Consider the following 16,626-nt stretch of genomic DNA (forward strand, 5'->3'; position numbering starts at 1 on the left):
TAGGAGGAGACAGCGGAAGTTGGCCGCCAGCAAGGTTCTTCCTGCTTCTCTTTGTCTGGCGGCCCCATGGGATTGGCTAGAGCGGGCGCCGAGGGACTGCAGAGGCCCCTGAGGCTCCTACTACGCACGCGTGAAGAAAGTAGCGGGGCTGCGCGGTTTGCAGAGCGTAGGGAGCAGGGGATCTGGTGCAAAAAAGGGTGCGTGAAAGAAGTCACAAAAAGCGCAGAGGCGGGGTTTCCCGCCTCAATCCAGCCTTTGTCTCCGCCCCTCGGCCTTCGTCTCGGCCCCAAGCGTCTTATTGGTCAGACATCTTCGGCCCCATTGGTCCGAGAGCCAAAGGATGGGGTCTGCCCCAAGCTATGCCTGCTTCCGGAGTTGCAATAAGAACGGTCTATTGCGATGCGGCTTTCAGGCATTTGTTCAGGGCATGCCCATGTAGCCTAAAGGGGCTTGTAAGGCAACTGGAGCAGTTCAGAGTTCAACAGCAGGTTTCCAAGATGCCGCCCAAAGGAAAAAGTGGTTCTGGAAAAGCGGGGAAAGGTAGAGTGGCTAGAGCGATCAAGGAGAATGGGGGCGGGTGAGGAGCGAAGGGAGGGAAGGAGTCCGGGACGGATGCAGCAGGTAGCAGTGGTCCCACAGTGCTGCCATCGATTACGTCTGTAGGAATACATTGGGCCACGGTTCAGGGACCGTCTTGGTGGGTAATGGAATCTGGCGGGCATAGTTCCTCGGAGACGATGACTTAAGACTGCTATTTCAAGAGGTTATTAGAGCTGTAAAAGTTAGTCTTATCAAAAGCCAGCAATAAGAAGTACACATTGATTATGATCCTTAAAATTCGCTGTAATGCTTATAGAATGCCGTGTCCACCATCGGGGAAGGAATCATTCATCCATTGAACAGAAATGTGTCAGGCAAAGCGCTAAGTGCTAAAGATATAAAAATAAAACAGAGGGCTGGGCTCGGTGGCTCAGCCTGTAATCCCAGCACTTTGGGAGGCCGAGGCAGGTGGATCACCTGAGGTAAGGAGTTCGAGACTGGCCAACATGGCAAAACCCCGTCTCTACTAAAAATACAAAAATTAGGCCGGGCGCGGTGGCTCAAGCCTGGAATCCCAGCACTTTGGGAGGCCGAGGCGGGTGGATCACGAGGTCAAGAGATGGAGACCATCCTGGTCAACATGGTGAAACCCCGTCTCTACTAAAAATACAAAAAAATTAGCTGGGCATGGTGGCGCATGCCTGTAATCCCAGCTACTCAGGAGGCTGAGGCAGGAGAATTGCCTGAGCCCAGGAGGCGGAGGTTGCGGTGAGCCGAGACCGCGCCATTGCACTCCAGCCTGGGTAACGAGAGTGAAACTCCATCTCAAAAAAAAAAAAAAAAAAAAAAATACAAAAATTAGCCAGGCATGGTGGTGCGCGCCTGTAATCACAGCTACTCGGGAGGCTGAGGCAGGAGAATCGCTTGAATCCGAGAGGCAGAGGTTGCAATGAGCCAAGATCGCACCAGTGCACTCCATCCTGGGCGACAGAGAGAGCATGTGCCAGAAAAAAAAAAAAAATAGATTTTGACCTTAAGGAGCTCCCAAAGTAGAGAGGAAGATAAAGGCTTAGTGATCATAAAGCACTACTAAATGTAGTGCTGAAGGATCTGTATGAGATATAATAGAAACTGAGGGAAGTGCTTCATTTAGCTGGGGAACAGGGAAGGGAAGAATTCCTGGAGATGAATTAGGCAGAGGTTAAGATGGGCATTGGCGGTAGGTTAAAGCATTCCCAACTTGGGGTCCAGCAGCAAAAGCACTGAGATGAGAAACAGCATGATGTGTGCAGTATAGTGCTGCTGGAGCAAAAACTCAAGGCAGAATGGCAAATGGTAAGAATGAAGACAGAAACAAAGACCAGGTCATGGAGAGTGCTATATATGGTGCTAAGAAGGTCGGTTAAAGATCAGACAGACCTGTAAGGAGATTGTTGTGGTAGTCTTGGTGAGAGATGATGGTAGACTGAGATAAGGGAGTAGCTGTGGGAGCTGAGAAAAGAGTCTATAAATATTAAATGTGAAATAGTCAAAACTTGGTGATTTATTGGGTTAGGGAAGGGTGGTGAGGGAGGATCAACAATCATCCTGTTTTCTAGATTGGATTTCTAACTTGTTGCTGGTGCTGTGGGCTAACATCAAGGATACATGAGAAGCAGGGATGAGATTAATCAATTCATTTTCAGATAGATTGACTTTGAGGTGTCTGTGGGACATCTGAGTGGAGATGTAGTCAGGAAGTGGTTGGATATTTGAGTCTGAAGTTTGAGGGAGAGATCTAGACTGTACATTTAGGTTTTCGGAGTCATTAACTTATAGATGATAGTTGAGCCCGTGAGAGTGTATGCAGTTATCCATGGAGAGTTTATAGAATGAAAAGAGCAAAGAGCAGAGGATGTGATGCTAGGACAGGTAGAGAAAGAGGCAGACAAATAGAGAGAGTGCAGAATGATGGCCCAGAGGCTGGAGAGACCAGAATGTTTTAAAGAAAGAGGATATAGTCTATCAAGCACAGCAAATTTGGAAATTAGAGGTGGCCTTAGGTAAAAGTGGTTCCAGTGAAGCAGAAGCCAGATTGCAGTGACTAGAGAACTGACTAGGAAGTGTTAAGTTGGACTTCTTGGAAAGTTTTAATTGAAAAGCATGGAAATAGGATGGTAGATAGAGGAGGACCAAGGATTAAAAGAAAGTTTTATTTTCTTTGCGTCTTTGGAATGGGGCAAATTTGGGAGTGAGGCGGAAGGATCCAGAAAGTAAAAGAGGTACAGGTACAGAGGAGTGAGATTTAGGAGAAAATGGAATCCAGGACCTCGGGGAAGTAGGGACACCTTATGCTTGAGGTCATAGGAAAGGAAATGGAGGGGCAGGGATTCAGTAGGCATCTTGAGGAGAGTGGTAAAGGTCTAGACTATTGTAATGGGAGAGGGAATGAAACACAAGTAAAAGGAGTTCCCTCAGGGCTAGGAGCTTGACTAAGATGGAAGGCCATGAATTTGTAGACTACCTAATCTTCACAGTCTGATTTACCTAGTACCATACAACTGGCACAATATATTATTGAAAAGAGCTAGGTGCAGCCTTAAGCCATGGGTGAAGTTTTGTTGGGCAGTTAGGATAGCAATTCAAGGGAATTATGAGGGCCAGTAGGAACACAGTTCAGATGAACGAGCATAGGGTCCAGACTGGGAAAAAGAGAAGTCTGGTGGTCTAGGGGAATGTAGCAGGACGAAGGCACTGGGGTCGAGGGGGAGGTTCTGTGAAATAAAGAGCCAGTATTGTGGGAGTGAGACATGAGAAAGCTGGAAAGACAAGGCCGGGCGCGGTGGCTCAAGCCTGTAATCCCAGCACTTTGGGAGGCCGAGGCGGGTGGATCACGAGGTCAAGAGATCGAGACCATCCCGGTCAACATAGTGAAACCCCGTCTCTACTAAAAATACAAAAAATTAGCTGGGCATAGTGGCACGTGCCTGTAATCCCAGCTACTCGGGAGGCTGAGGCAGAAGAATTACCTGAACCCAGGAGGCGGAGGTTGCGGTGAGCCGATATCGTGCCATTGCACTCCAGCCTGGGTAACAAGAGCGAAACTCTGTCTCAAAAAAAAAAAAAAAAAAAAAAAGACAGGTTATAGCCAGAGACTGAACTAGTTCTGAGTGGCACAGTTCCACCATGTGCCCCCGGGCCAGGTAACTTGGAGTAAAGAGAATTGCATTAGGGAAGGAGACCCAGAACTGTGAAATTCCTCAGGATGGATGGTGAGGTCACTTTACGTAATAGCAGGAGTCAGGGTGGAGAGGAAGCCCAAAGCTGATGCCAGAGTCTTCAGGAAATCAAAGGCAGTGAGGTGGCAGTCAGAAGATGACAATATCCAGCAGGGGAGAGGATGGGATAACTGGAAGGCATCATCATTCAGTAGCAAACCCAGTTAGGAGTTTGATTTAATAACACTCCTTTGACAGTAGTGTTTTCTTAGGTTTTTGGCAGTCAGTATTTGGGGTTTTCAGTTTATTTAAACAATTATTAAAACACTTTCTGTATGCCAGGCATTGTGCTAGTCTTGGAGATACTGAGACAAGCAAGATGGAGACTCTTGCTTAAAACTTTTCAGTAGCTCCCTATTACTTCTAGGACAAATCCCAAGCTCCTTAATGGGGCCAAAAGTCCCTAGTGCCCTGACCCTCAGCTACCTCCCTCAAGCCGGCTCATCTGAGTGCACTCCCACCTCAGATTTGGCTTCATCAATACAACACATACCATGTCGTTTCCCCCATTCTGGAGTGTCTCCTTGTCCATTCTTTGGCTGACCAGCTCCTACTCATCCAGGAAACCTTCCCTGGCTGGCTCCAGTGTCCCTCTGCTTCCACAGCCTCTTGTCCATAACCATCTCTGCATCTCCTGCATTCTCCTGAAATGATCTGTTTTCCTCCCTAGAACATGAGTTTTCTGAAGGAAGGTACATGGTTTGTTTATCTTTGTACTCCCAGTGCCTGGAAATGTTTATTGAACCGAACCCTTAATTCAGCTCTAGTTCTTAGGAACATCGGCCTCTAGCAGTGAAGTAGGCTGCCATTGACACAGAAGTCACCATAGTAGTAAAATGACATACTAGTAAATGTAAGATGTTGCTAATGGTTCTAGGTAGACATCAGTAGGCAATGGTAAACTCTAGAAATTTGGACATGAATGTATTCTTTAGCCAAAAATGGGTAGCGGGAAATTTGATCTTTTTTTTTTTTTTTGAGACGGAGTTTTGCTCTTGTTACCCAGGCTGGAGTGCGATGGCACGATCTCAGCTCACCGCAACCTCCGCCTCCTGGGTTCAGGCAATTCTCCTGCCTCAGCCTCCTGAGTAGCTCGGATTACAGGCATGCGCCACCATGCCCAGCTAATTTTTTGTATTTTTAGTAGAGATGGAGTTTCACCATGTTGACCAGGATGGTCTCGATCTCTTGACCTCGTGATCCACCCGCCTCGGCCTCCCAAAGTGCTGGGATTACAGGCTTGAGCCACCGCGCCCGGCGCCAATTTGATCTTTTTAAAAAATATATTCTTGGAGATTTTGCTTACTGGGGTTGTGATGCTTGAATACATAGTTGCAGTACATGATAGAATTATTACAAGAACTTAGGGGTCTGCCCTCAGAAGGGTGTTAAATTGGATGCAGAGAATCTGGGCCAGGCTTCTGGAGCTTTCATTCACCTATTAGCACACTAATTTGTGTATCCACTTTGTGTGAAGGGTTTATATAGGGCATAGGTTTCCTGTCTGAAGAAAGGTGAGTCAGATTCATTTAGCTTGATACTGTAAAGCAAGCTTGTCCAATTCGTGGCCCACAGGCAGCATACAGCCCAGGACGGCTTTGAATGCAACCCAACACAAATTCAGAAACTGTCTTAAAACATTATGAGATTTTGTGTGTATGTGTGTGTTTTAGCTCATCAGCTGTCATTAGTGTTAGTGTATTTTGTGTGGTCCAAGACAGTTCTTCCAATGTGGCCGAGGAAAGCCAAAGATTGGATACCCTTGTTGTAAAGTGTCTGGCCGAGTTCCCTTTTGAAGTGTGGCATTATGATGGAAGTATCAACTCCCGTTGCGTGTTGTACCTTTCCGTAAACATGGAGCTGCAGTTTAAATGAGTACCTGTCATCTCTTCTCTAAAGGGGGAGCAGCCTCTGGGAGTGACAGTGCTGACAAGAAGGCTCAAGGTCCCAAAGGCGGTGGCAATGCAGTAAAGGTGAGTTACTAGTTCCTTTTTTTTCCATGTGAAAAATAAATTCCATTTGTGTTGATACATGTAAAAGGTAGAATGCTTAATTCATTCAAACAGGCTAACCTAACACTGGTATAAAATCAAAATAATACAAAATTGCAGCCAGATGCAGTGGTTTACACCTGTAATCCCAGCACCTTGGGAGGCCAAGGCAGGTAGATCACTTGAGGTCAGGAGTTCGAGACCAGTCTGGCCAAAATGGTGAAACCTTGTCTCTACTAAAAATACAGAAATTCGCCTGGTGTGGTGGTGCACACCTGTAATCACAGCTACTCAGGAGGCTGAGGCATGAGAATTGAGAATCGCTTGAACCGGGAGGCTGAGTTTGTGGTGAGCCAAGATCGTGCCACTGCACTCCAGCCTGAGCAACAGAGTGAGATCCCATCTCTAAAAATATTGGAAAATATAGACCAATCTTTCTTATGAAAAGTAATTTCCTTTAAATATTTTCTCAAATACTTTCTCAGATACCCAGAATTTCCTCATACTTTTAGTATTGTTCCTTAAAATGCATTAAGTTAGATTTTTCCCAGTAAGGGACTGAGTTATTTCTCAGGAAAAATAATATTTTATGAAACCAAGAGATTAGATAAGTGTTAAAAGGCCTCTGCTGAATAAACAGGCAAGGGTGCAGATCTCTTTAAAAAGCTCACCACCACCCCCACCAGCTGAGCTACAAACGAGGGTCTTGACCATGAAAATGGGGGCAGGAGAAAATCAGTAAATAACTACTTGAAATTCTTAACCTAGTCCCAGAGGAGTATCTGCTGGGAGAAAATTTAATTTGCAAACAGAACTATACTAGTAAGTACTGTGTAACAAGGTAATTTCCATGTTTTAGTCAGGATATGGGAGGCTGTACTTTGATTCATTCTTTCAGTAAGGATTTAGTGACATCTGCCCTGTGCCAACCAGTGTATTAGGCTCTGGGGATTTTTATTTTAATTTAATAAAAAAGTAAGAGATGGGCCAGGCACAATGGTTCACTGCTGTAATCCCAGCACTTTGGGAGGCCAAGGCGGGAGGATCACTTGAGCCCAGGAGTTTGAGACCAGCCTGGGCAACATAGCGAGACCCTGTCACTAAAAAATATAAAAAACTAGCTGGACGTGGTGGTGCACACCTGTGTCCCCAGCTACTTGGGAGGCTGAAGTGGGAGGATTGCTTGAGCCTGGGAATTCAAGGCTGCAGTAAGCCATGATTATGCCAATGCACTCATCCTGTGCAACAGAGCAAGACCCTGTCTCAAAAAATAAATAAATAAATAAATAAAAAATAAGAGATGGTCCTTGTTATCACAGTCCACTTGGGAGCAGTTAGGTAAATATATATATTTCATTGCTGTATGATAAGCATAGCAGTGGAACTGTATCATACATTCAGTCATATATGTGTAGCCTAAGAAAGAGAGATCACGTAAATGGTGTGGGCTGTTCTGCCCACTCTTCTATTCAATGAACCTGTGCCCCACAGAGAGAGAGAGAGATGAGAGACATGTACCAGCTTTTCTGTAGTTGCCCTGAATTCTTGTATGAGCATGCAATCATGCAAAGTGAGGTTCTGGTGTCCAAAGATAAGTTTTCATAAAACAGAGCCCTTAAATAAAACCCCGTGCATCTGGTGTTCAACTGAAGAAGTGGTCATCGTTACAAACTGGAAGTAGAGCATGTCTGGCTGTGTCTGGGCTTAATGAGAGCTGACATGCTGGTCTCCCGTATGACATCTTCATAACAGAATGTTCTAGGGTAATTCTGGCAATATGCAGTTTTCACCTAATGTGCTTTTACAAGCATCTAACCTAGGAGACTGTTCCACTGCATATGGCTTTTAAAAACTTTGTTTTGTTGTTTTTACCTTCGTAGAAGTGAGGTCTCACTATGTCGCCCAGGCTGGTTTTGAACTCCTGGCCTCAAGTGATCCTCCCACCTCAGCCTCCAAAAGTGTTAAGAATATAGGGGCATGAACCACCACGCCTGGTGCATACGGCTTTAAAGAGTCATCTTACCCTCTATGGAAAAAAATAAGTTCAGTGTGCACGCATGAGATATACGTAAAGGAGTGGCACTTATTCACTAGGAAAGTAAATTAGGGTTACATTTTTTTTTTTTTTTTTGAGATTAAGCCTTGCTCTGTCGCCCAGGCTGGAGTGCAGTGGTGCCACCTCGGCTCACTGCAACCTCCACCTCGCAGGTTCAAGCATTCTCTCGCTTCAGCCTCCTGAGTAGCTGGGATTACACGCATATGCCTCCAAGCCTGGCTAAGTTTTGCATTTTTGGTAGAGACAAGGTTTCACCATGTTTGCCAGGCTGATCTCGAACTCCTGACCTCAAGTGATCCATCTACCTCAACCTCCCAAAGTGCTGGGATTATAAGATTACAGGCTTGAGCCACCGTGCCTGGCTAAATTTTTTATAAAGCCTTTTATTTTGAGAAAATTATAGATTTGCACGCAGTTGTAGGAAATAATACATCTTTCCTTCAGGACTTGGCCAAGTTAAAAAAAAAAGAAAGAAAGAAAGAATACATCTAGCTGGGCATGGTGGTGTGTGCCTGTAGTCCCAGCTACTTGGAATGGTGAAGTAGGAGGATGGTTTGAGCCCAGGAGTTCAGGGCTGCAGTGAGCCATGATCATGCCACTGCCCTCTGGCCTGGGCAACAGAAGGAGACCTTGTCTCTAAAAAAAAAAAAAGAAAAAGAAATAATACTTGGTTTCTCTCCATGGTAACACCTAACAGAACTATAGTACAAGAGCACAAACAGGATAATGACATTGGTATAGTCAAGATGTAGACAATCCTGTCACTACAAGGATCCCTCCTGTTGTCCTTTTGTAACTATACCCACTTCCCTCCTGCCCACCTCTGCCCCCTTAACCTATGGCAGCAACTTATCTGTACTCCATTTGTGTAACTTTATAATGTCAAGAATGTTATATGAATGGAATAATATAGTATGTAACCTTTTGGGATTGGTTTTATTCAACCAGTATAATTTGCTGGACATTTCATTCAAGTGATGTGTTTATCAATAGTTTATTCCTTTGTATTGCAAAGTAGTACCAGTTGAGTATCCCAGATCTGAAAATCCAAAATGCTGTAAAATCTGAAGAAGCTTTTTGAGCACTAACATGACACTCAAAGCAAATGCTTATTGTAGCATTTTAGATTTTGAATTTTCAGATTAGGGATGCTCAACTGGTAAGTATAATGCAAATATTCCCAAATCCAAAGCACTCTGGTCCCAAGCATTTTGGATAAATGATATTCAACCCGTATTCCATGATGTGGAGGTGCTGTAGTATGTCAAACCATTCACCTGTTGAAGGATAGCTGGGTTGTTGCAAGTGTGTTATGAAGGCCCCAACACTTAGACCCTGGGACCCTCCGGCCTTTTAGGGTCCAGCTCCTTCCACATTCTGTCATTCTGCTTCAGACCCCACCTCTGTAGCTATACCCTGCCCTTTTGTTGCCATAAGCTGTGCAGATTCTGAGACCCACCCACTGATCATAGCTTCCCTCCTTCCCTTTATCTTCCTTCCTTCCCCAATCCTGTTCCTCTGTTCTTCTCCTGGTAGACCCCTAAGCCCTCGAGCCCACCCTGCTCTCCCTACTTTCTCCCAGGCTTCATGTTTGTTCTCCTGTGCCCTGTAAACTCAAAATTAGGCCTAGGGGCTTGACCACTGGATTGAGGAGTTCCATTTTCTTTTTCTTTTGGCCACCTCCTTGCTACTCAGTATCAGTCCACTGGTCTACTTTCTTTGCACTTAAAATCACAACTATAGTTAGAAGAGAAGAATTCGAGTGGTTCTAGTATAAAGAAAAGACAAATATTTAAGATGATGTATGTTCCAAATATACTGATTTCATCTTTACCAGTTATATGAATGTATCAGATTATTCCATTACCCTGAAACTATGTACATCTACTTTGCATCAATAAAAAAGAAAGAAAGGAAGGAAAAAGAAAAGAAAAGATAGATTTCCTTGAAAATGTCTACTTTGGGGCAACTTAAATATTAATACTTGATTTTTAATAAGTATGTAAATAAAATATTTACCAATAATGCCAATATGAATATTATATTTGCTCATGCATTAACTTATTTCAGTAGCTTGGCTCAAATTTGAAACAGTTACTTAAGAAAGAAATATTTGGCTAGGTGCCATGGCTCATGCCTATAGTCCCAGCACTTTGAGAGGCCAAGGCAGGCGGATCATCTGTGGTCAGGAATTCAAAACCAGCTTGGCCAACATGGTTTTGAATTATCTCCACTAAAAATACAAAAATTAGCCGGGCATGGTGGCAGGTGCCTGTAATCCCAGCTACTCTGGAGGCTGAGGCAGGAGAATCACTCGAACCTGGAAGACGGAGGTTGCAGTGAGCTGCGACCACACCACTACACTCCAGCCTGGGCGACAGAGCGAGACTCCATCTCAAAAAGAAAAAAGAAAGAAAGAAAAATTTAGTCAGTTCAAAAAGAAGTAACAAGCCACCAGAACTGCTGAGCTATACCGGAAAGTCACACAGCCTTGGGGATTGGGGGCCACTAATACTTGGTCTCTAACTTTACATAGGCCCTCAGTGCAAAAACCACTCGGCTGCAGCCATCCACCACCCCACTCCTACCAGTCAACAGAGAACTTCGTCCCATGGTTCTCAACCCTCGCTGTACATCAGATTCACCTAAAAAAATACCCATGCCTAGGGTCTCACCCCAGACCAACTGCATCAGAATTTCTAGGAGTGGGGCCTGGACCTTGATAACTTTTTAAGAACGGCTGGGCTCAGTGGCTCATGCTTGTAATCCCAGCACTTTGGGAGGCTGAGGTGGGTGGATCACTTGAGGTCAGGAGTTCGAGACCAGCTTGGCCAACATGGTGACACCTTGTCTCTACTGAAAATACAAAAATTAGTTGGGCTTGATGGTGTGCACCTGAAATCTCAGCTACTCAGGAGGCTGAGGCAGGAGAATTACTTGAACCCAGGAGGCAGACGTTGCAGTGAGCTGAGATTGCAGCCTGGGCAACAGAGTGAGACTTTGTCTCAAACAACAAAAATAAAATTTTTTAGACACTCTGGAGGTGGTTTTAATATGCTGCCAGGGTTAAGAAAGACTCATCTAGTCTCATAGGGTTAGGATGAGGATTTAATGAGATAATTCATTTAAAGCACTTAGCACAGCGCTTTGCAATTATTAAGTACTCATCAACTTTTAAATGTTGTTGTTATTATTATTATTATTTTTGAGACGGAGTTTTGCTCTTGTCAACCAGGCTGGAGTGCAATGATGTGATCTCGGCTCACTGCAACCTCCACCTCCCGGGTTCAAGCAATTCTCCTGCCTCAGCCTCCTGAGTAGCTGGGATTACAGGCATGAGCCACCACACCTGGCCAAATGTTTTTATTATTTTAGCAAGCAAATGGAAACCAGACCTATCCTCAGGAACTCATTGGCTTTTAGCCACTTTCAACCAAAGTTACCGCCTCACCTTTTTTTCCTTTAAGGCTAATTTTTCAAACCTTGTTTCGAACACCTTGCTCCTTCATTTATCTCTACTCTCTTTTTGTTCTGTCTTCAGTTTTGCTCTTGTTGCCCAGGCTAGAGTGCAATGGTGTGATCTCAGCTCACTGCAACCTCTGCCTCCCGGGTTCAAGCGATTCTCCTGCCTCAGCCTCCCGAGTAGCTGGGATTACAGGTATCCGCCACCACGTCCGGCTAATTGTATTTTTAGTAAAGACAAGGTTTCACCATGTTGGCCAGGCTGGTCTCCAACTCCTGACCTCAGGTGATCCACCTGTCTCGGCCTCCCAAAGTGCTGGGATTACAGGCGTGAGCCACCACACCCTGCCTAAAATTCATATTTACATGTCTTCCACCCTTTGCCTCTAGCCAGAGCCCTTTCTCCTTTTCAAACAAAATTAGTGGAGAGACTCTCCCATGTTACACATTGCCCTCCCACTTCCCATTGTTTCCTCAGTCAGCCTGCTGCATTCTGGCTTCTGCACTTAAACTCTTCTGAAACTCCTTTTTCTGAGATCATTGCTCCATCATTGCACAATTTATTGTACTTCTTATGTGATGTCTCTGCAGCACTTAACCCTTGTTGACCATTTCCTTCTTGAAACTCTCTCCTGCCTTGGTTTGTTAGCACACATTTTTCGCCTACCTATATGGCCTTTCCTTTTTATTATGCTTTTTCTTTTTTATTTTTAAGAGACAGGTTCTTGCTTTGTCATACAGTCTGGAGTACATGACCTGCAGTGGCATGATCATAGCTCACTGCAGCCTTCAATTCCTGGGCTCAAGTGATCCTCCTGCCTCAGCCTCTGTGTAGCTAAGACTACAGATGTGCACCACTGTGCCTAGCTAATTTTTTTAAAAGTTTTTGTAGAGATGGGAGTCTTGCTAATGTTGCCCAGAGTGGTCTCAAACTCCCAGCCTCAAGGGATCCTCTCACCTTGGCCCCCCAAAGTGCTGGGATTATAGGCGTGAACCACTGCGCCTGGCCCCTTTTTATTATATTTTTTGAGTTCCTTTTGCTTGAACACTGATGGTTTTCAAGGTTATCTTTAGCTTTCTTTCCTTCTCTTCTCTTTCTCATCTCCTTCCTGATTAACCTCCTGAATTCCACACTTCAGCTGCCACCTCCATCGTCATCACTCCCAAACTCTTACTGTAGCTTGGCTCTCCAAGACACAGAGGCACTGTTGCCAGTTGGTTGATCACACTTGAAGACCCCACAGGAACTAAATACTCTTTGTTGCACTGTCTAAACTAGAATACTCATTTATTCATTTATAAAATGGTGGACAGTATCCGCTATCTGTGACCGTGAATGCAGTGTACCCTTTCCCAGGAATTGTATCAGACGATCACTTTGTGAGTACAAAAGCAGAAATAAGGAGGCAGTCTAGAAGCTGTCTCTTAAAAAAAAAAAAGTTAGCCGTAAAACAGGCTCAGGCAGGTCCTTCAGGAAGTATTCCAGAAGGCATTATGATAGCTGATGACAGTCCCATGCATGTTATTGTCCTTGAAGACCTTTCCATGGGACAGGACATGGAGCTGGAAAACAGTGATACTGATGATCCTGACCCTATGTGGGCCTAAGCTAATATGTGTATTTGTGTCTTAGTCATTAATAAAAATGTTAAAAAAGATTTAAATAGAAAAAAGCATATAGAGGCCAGGTGTGGTGGCTCACGCCTGTAACCCCAGCACTTTAGGAGGCCAAGGCTGGTGGATCACCTGAGGTCAGGAGTTTGAGACCAGCCTGGCAAACATGGCGAAATCCTGTCTCTACAAAAAATTTAAAAATTAGCTAAGCATGGTGATAGGCGCCTGTATCCCAGCTACTCAGAAGGCTGAGAGGGACGAGAATCGCTTGAACCCGGGAGGCATTGGTTGCAGTGAGCTGAGATTATGCTACTGCACTCCAGCCTGGGTGACGGAGCCAGACTTTGTCTCAAAAAAAAAAAAAAAGCTTATAGAATGAGGATATGAAGAAAGAAAATATTTTTGTACAGTTGCACAATATGTTTTTTAAGCGAAGTATTAGTCAAATAATTAAAAATAATTTAAATGTATAAAGTTAAAAAGATACAATAAGCTAACATTAATTTACTATTGAATAAAGAAAAGTATTTTATAAATTGACTGTAGCCTACATGTACAGTGTATATAAAGTTTACAGTAGGGGACAGGCGCGGTGGCTCATGCCTGTAATCCCACCACTTTGGGAGGCTGAGGTGGGCAGATCACCTGAGGTCAGGAGTTTGAGGCCAGCCTGATCAACATGGTAAAACCCCGTCTCTGCTAAAAATACCAAATTAGGCCAGGAATGGTGGCTCATGCCTGTAATCCCTGCACTTTGGGAGTCTGAGGCAGGCAGATCACCTGAGGTCAGGAGTTCAAGACCAGCCTGGGCAACATGGCGAAACCCTGTCTCTACTAAAAATACAAAAATTAGCCAGGCATGATGGCACATGCCTGTAGTCCCAGCTACTGGGGAGACTGAGGCAGGAGAATTGCTTGAACCCAGGAGGTGGAGGTTGCAGTGACCTGAGATTGCGCCACTGCACTCCAGCCTGGGCGACAGAGCAAGACTCTGTCTCAAAACAAAAAACAAAAACAAAAAACAAAATTAGCCGGTAGCCGCGCGTGGTGGTACATGTCTATAATCCCAGCTACCCTGGAGGCTGAGGCAAGTGCCCATTTTCCATCTAAATCAGGACTCTGAGATGTTGTATTAATATGGGGAATGGGTTTGTAGTTGTTGCCCACGGCAAACTTCCAGGATTTTTACTTGATATGCACTAATGTATGGGGTTTTTTTTGTTTGTTTTTGTTTTTGTTTTTGTTTTTGTTTTTTGAGACGGAGTTTCGCTCTTGTTGCCTAGGCTGGAGTGCAATGGCATGATCTCGGCTCACCGCAACCTCCGCCTCCTGGGTTCAGGCAATTCTCCTGCCTCAGCCTCCTGAGTAGCTGGGATTACAGACACACGCCACCATGCCCAGCTAATTTTTAGTATTTTTAGTAGAGACGGGGTTTCACCATGTTGACCAGGATGGTCTCGATCTCTTGACCTCGTGATCCACCCACCTCGGCCTCCCAAAGTGCTGGGATTACAGGCTTGAGCCACCGCGCCCGGCTGTTTTTGTTTTTTAAGACGGAGTCTCACTCTGTCACCCAGGCTGGAGTGCAATGGCGCAATCCCAGCTCACTGCAAATTCTGCCTCCCAGGTTTACAGGTGAGTGCCACCACGGCCAGCTAATTTTTTTTTTTTTTTTTTTTTTTTTTTGTATTTTTAGTAGAGACAGGGTTTCTCCATGTTGATCAGGCTGGTCTCAAACTCCTGACCTCTGGTGATCCACCTGCCTCGGCCTCCCAAAGTGCTGGGATTACAGGCAAGAACCACCGCGCCCGGCTAATGTTTTTTTTTTGTTTGTTTGTTTGTTTTTTACTGGTGGCGGTAATCCAGATGTAACCGCTGTACTTTGAGGAGTCATTTGGGTCTCCAAGTATTCCATGAATGTACTTTTTCCTTACAGGTCAGACACATTCTATGTGAAAAACATGGCAAAATCATGGAAGCCATGGAAAAGTTAAAGTCTGGGATGAGATTCAATGAAGTGGCTGCACAATATAGTGAAGATAAAGCCAGGCAAGGGGTACGTTGCTCTTATTATTTATAATTTTCTCTCAGGGTGAGGGAGCAAAATAAAAATGACAAATAATAAAATAAACTTCTCCGTCCTGCACAGAAGAAACACAAAAGTAGGGATTACTCCTTTTGTTCAACCATTAGTTGTAACCATATTTTAGTTTAAAGATTTCAAAGCAGAAGTGTCCAACTTATGAATAGTAGAATAAGGGTCACCTATGTCTAAAGCTAGGCATGACCAAACTTGCACAGCTAAGTTTAAAGTCCAGCAGTGTTGAGAGTGCTTATGTGTTCGGTCTAGAGTTAGGCTTCTTCCACCTATTTGTCCTTATTGAGCCTATTCCTGTATTGCTCTTAGGAATATACTTCATAACCTTAGCAAAATGTTGGGAAATTCTCTCAAGCTACACCAGAACTGTTCCCTCTTTAGGGCCAATCAATATCACTTATCTTTTGGGTTTTTCAGGGCGACTTGGGTTGGATGACCAGAGGGTCCATGGTGGGACCATTTCAAGAAGCAGCATTTGCCTTGCCTGTAAGTGGGATGGATAAGCCTGTGTTTACAGACCCACCAGTTAAGACAAAATTTGGATATCATATTATTATGGTTGAAGGAAGAAAATAAAATCATATGAAAGACTGAATAAGTTTTATACATTTTGTTTCTTTAAAAGGTATTGGGTATTCTTTTGAGCTGGAGTTGCAAGGAAATACAAACATTTTTAAAAAGAAAAGATATTGGATACTTCTTGTATTTTGTGAAGGCTCTCTCAGCATGGGTTTGTAGGTGTGAGAGAAGGTGGGGATAAGTGTCTACTGCAGTAGGTATTCAGTCAGTCATTCTCAAAGAGAAGTCAAGCAGACTCCCTTTAACCTGTATTCCCTTTCCTCTCAGAACTATATCTGACTCTCAGTCTGTCCCATAAATTAATTCAGAAACCATCTTCAGGGGAAGCAGATATCAACTCACACTATTCACACAACTGGAAATATTGGGCATCAAATAGATTAGTATACGAGAATCATAAAATAAATTCCCGGACAACATTTGTTTTACATGTTAGTCAACTCTGATCTTCCAGGACATTTATTATTAGCTCTGCTCTCTTAACGTAGTACGTGGCGCGTTATAGGCTTTCAGTGTTAACTCCTTTCTTTTAAAATAAATGTTTATTGGACAGAAAAGAACTCAGTTCTTCCATGGGTCGTTTTGTACTAGACTAACCAAGTGCAGGCTAAAGGGATGGATGTCAGCATAAAAACCTCATTCCCTCATCTTCAGTGTATGGTTTACATTAGGACTGTCCTTTCCAGGGCCAATGTTCTGTGCATCTAAATTTTTAAAATTTAAAATGCCATATTTATGACATACAAAAAAGTATGAAGATTACTAATGTAAATACTATACTGCTTCAAAAATAAAACTTTGCCAACACAGCTATGTGATTCTTTTTTCTTTTTTTTTTTTGAGCCGGAGTTTTGCTCTTGTTACCCAGGCTGGAGTGCAATGGCGCGATCTCGGCTCACCGCAACCTCCACCTCCTGGGTTCAGTCAATTCTCCTGCCTCAGCCTCCTGAGTAGCTGGGATTACAGGCACGCGCCAGCATGCCCAGCTAATTTTTTGTATTTTTAGTAGAGACGGGGTTTCACCATGTT

At 44.1% G+C, this 16,626-nt stretch overlaps 1 protein-coding gene across 1 annotated transcript; it reads left to right on the plus strand.

Annotated features, from left to right (window-relative positions):
- Positions 1-380: 380 nt before the first annotated feature.
- On the plus strand, positions 381-16,406 carry PIN4 (peptidylprolyl cis/trans isomerase, NIMA-interacting 4). The gene is made up of 4 exons (XM_010332398.3): positions 381-540; positions 5,697-5,770; positions 14,857-14,976; positions 15,436-16,406. The coding sequence occupies exons 1-4, from the start codon at positions 498-500 to the stop codon at positions 15,592-15,594; spliced, it is 396 nt and encodes a 131-aa protein (XP_010330700.1). The 5' UTR covers positions 381-497; the 3' UTR covers positions 15,595-16,406.
- Positions 16,407-16,626: the final 220 nt, after the last annotated feature.

Source organism: Saimiri boliviensis, chromosome X, assembly GCF_048565385.1.
Source record: "Saimiri boliviensis isolate mSaiBol1 chromosome X, mSaiBol1.pri, whole genome shotgun sequence".
Taxonomy (NCBI): Eukaryota; Metazoa; Chordata; class Mammalia; order Primates; family Cebidae; genus Saimiri; species Saimiri boliviensis.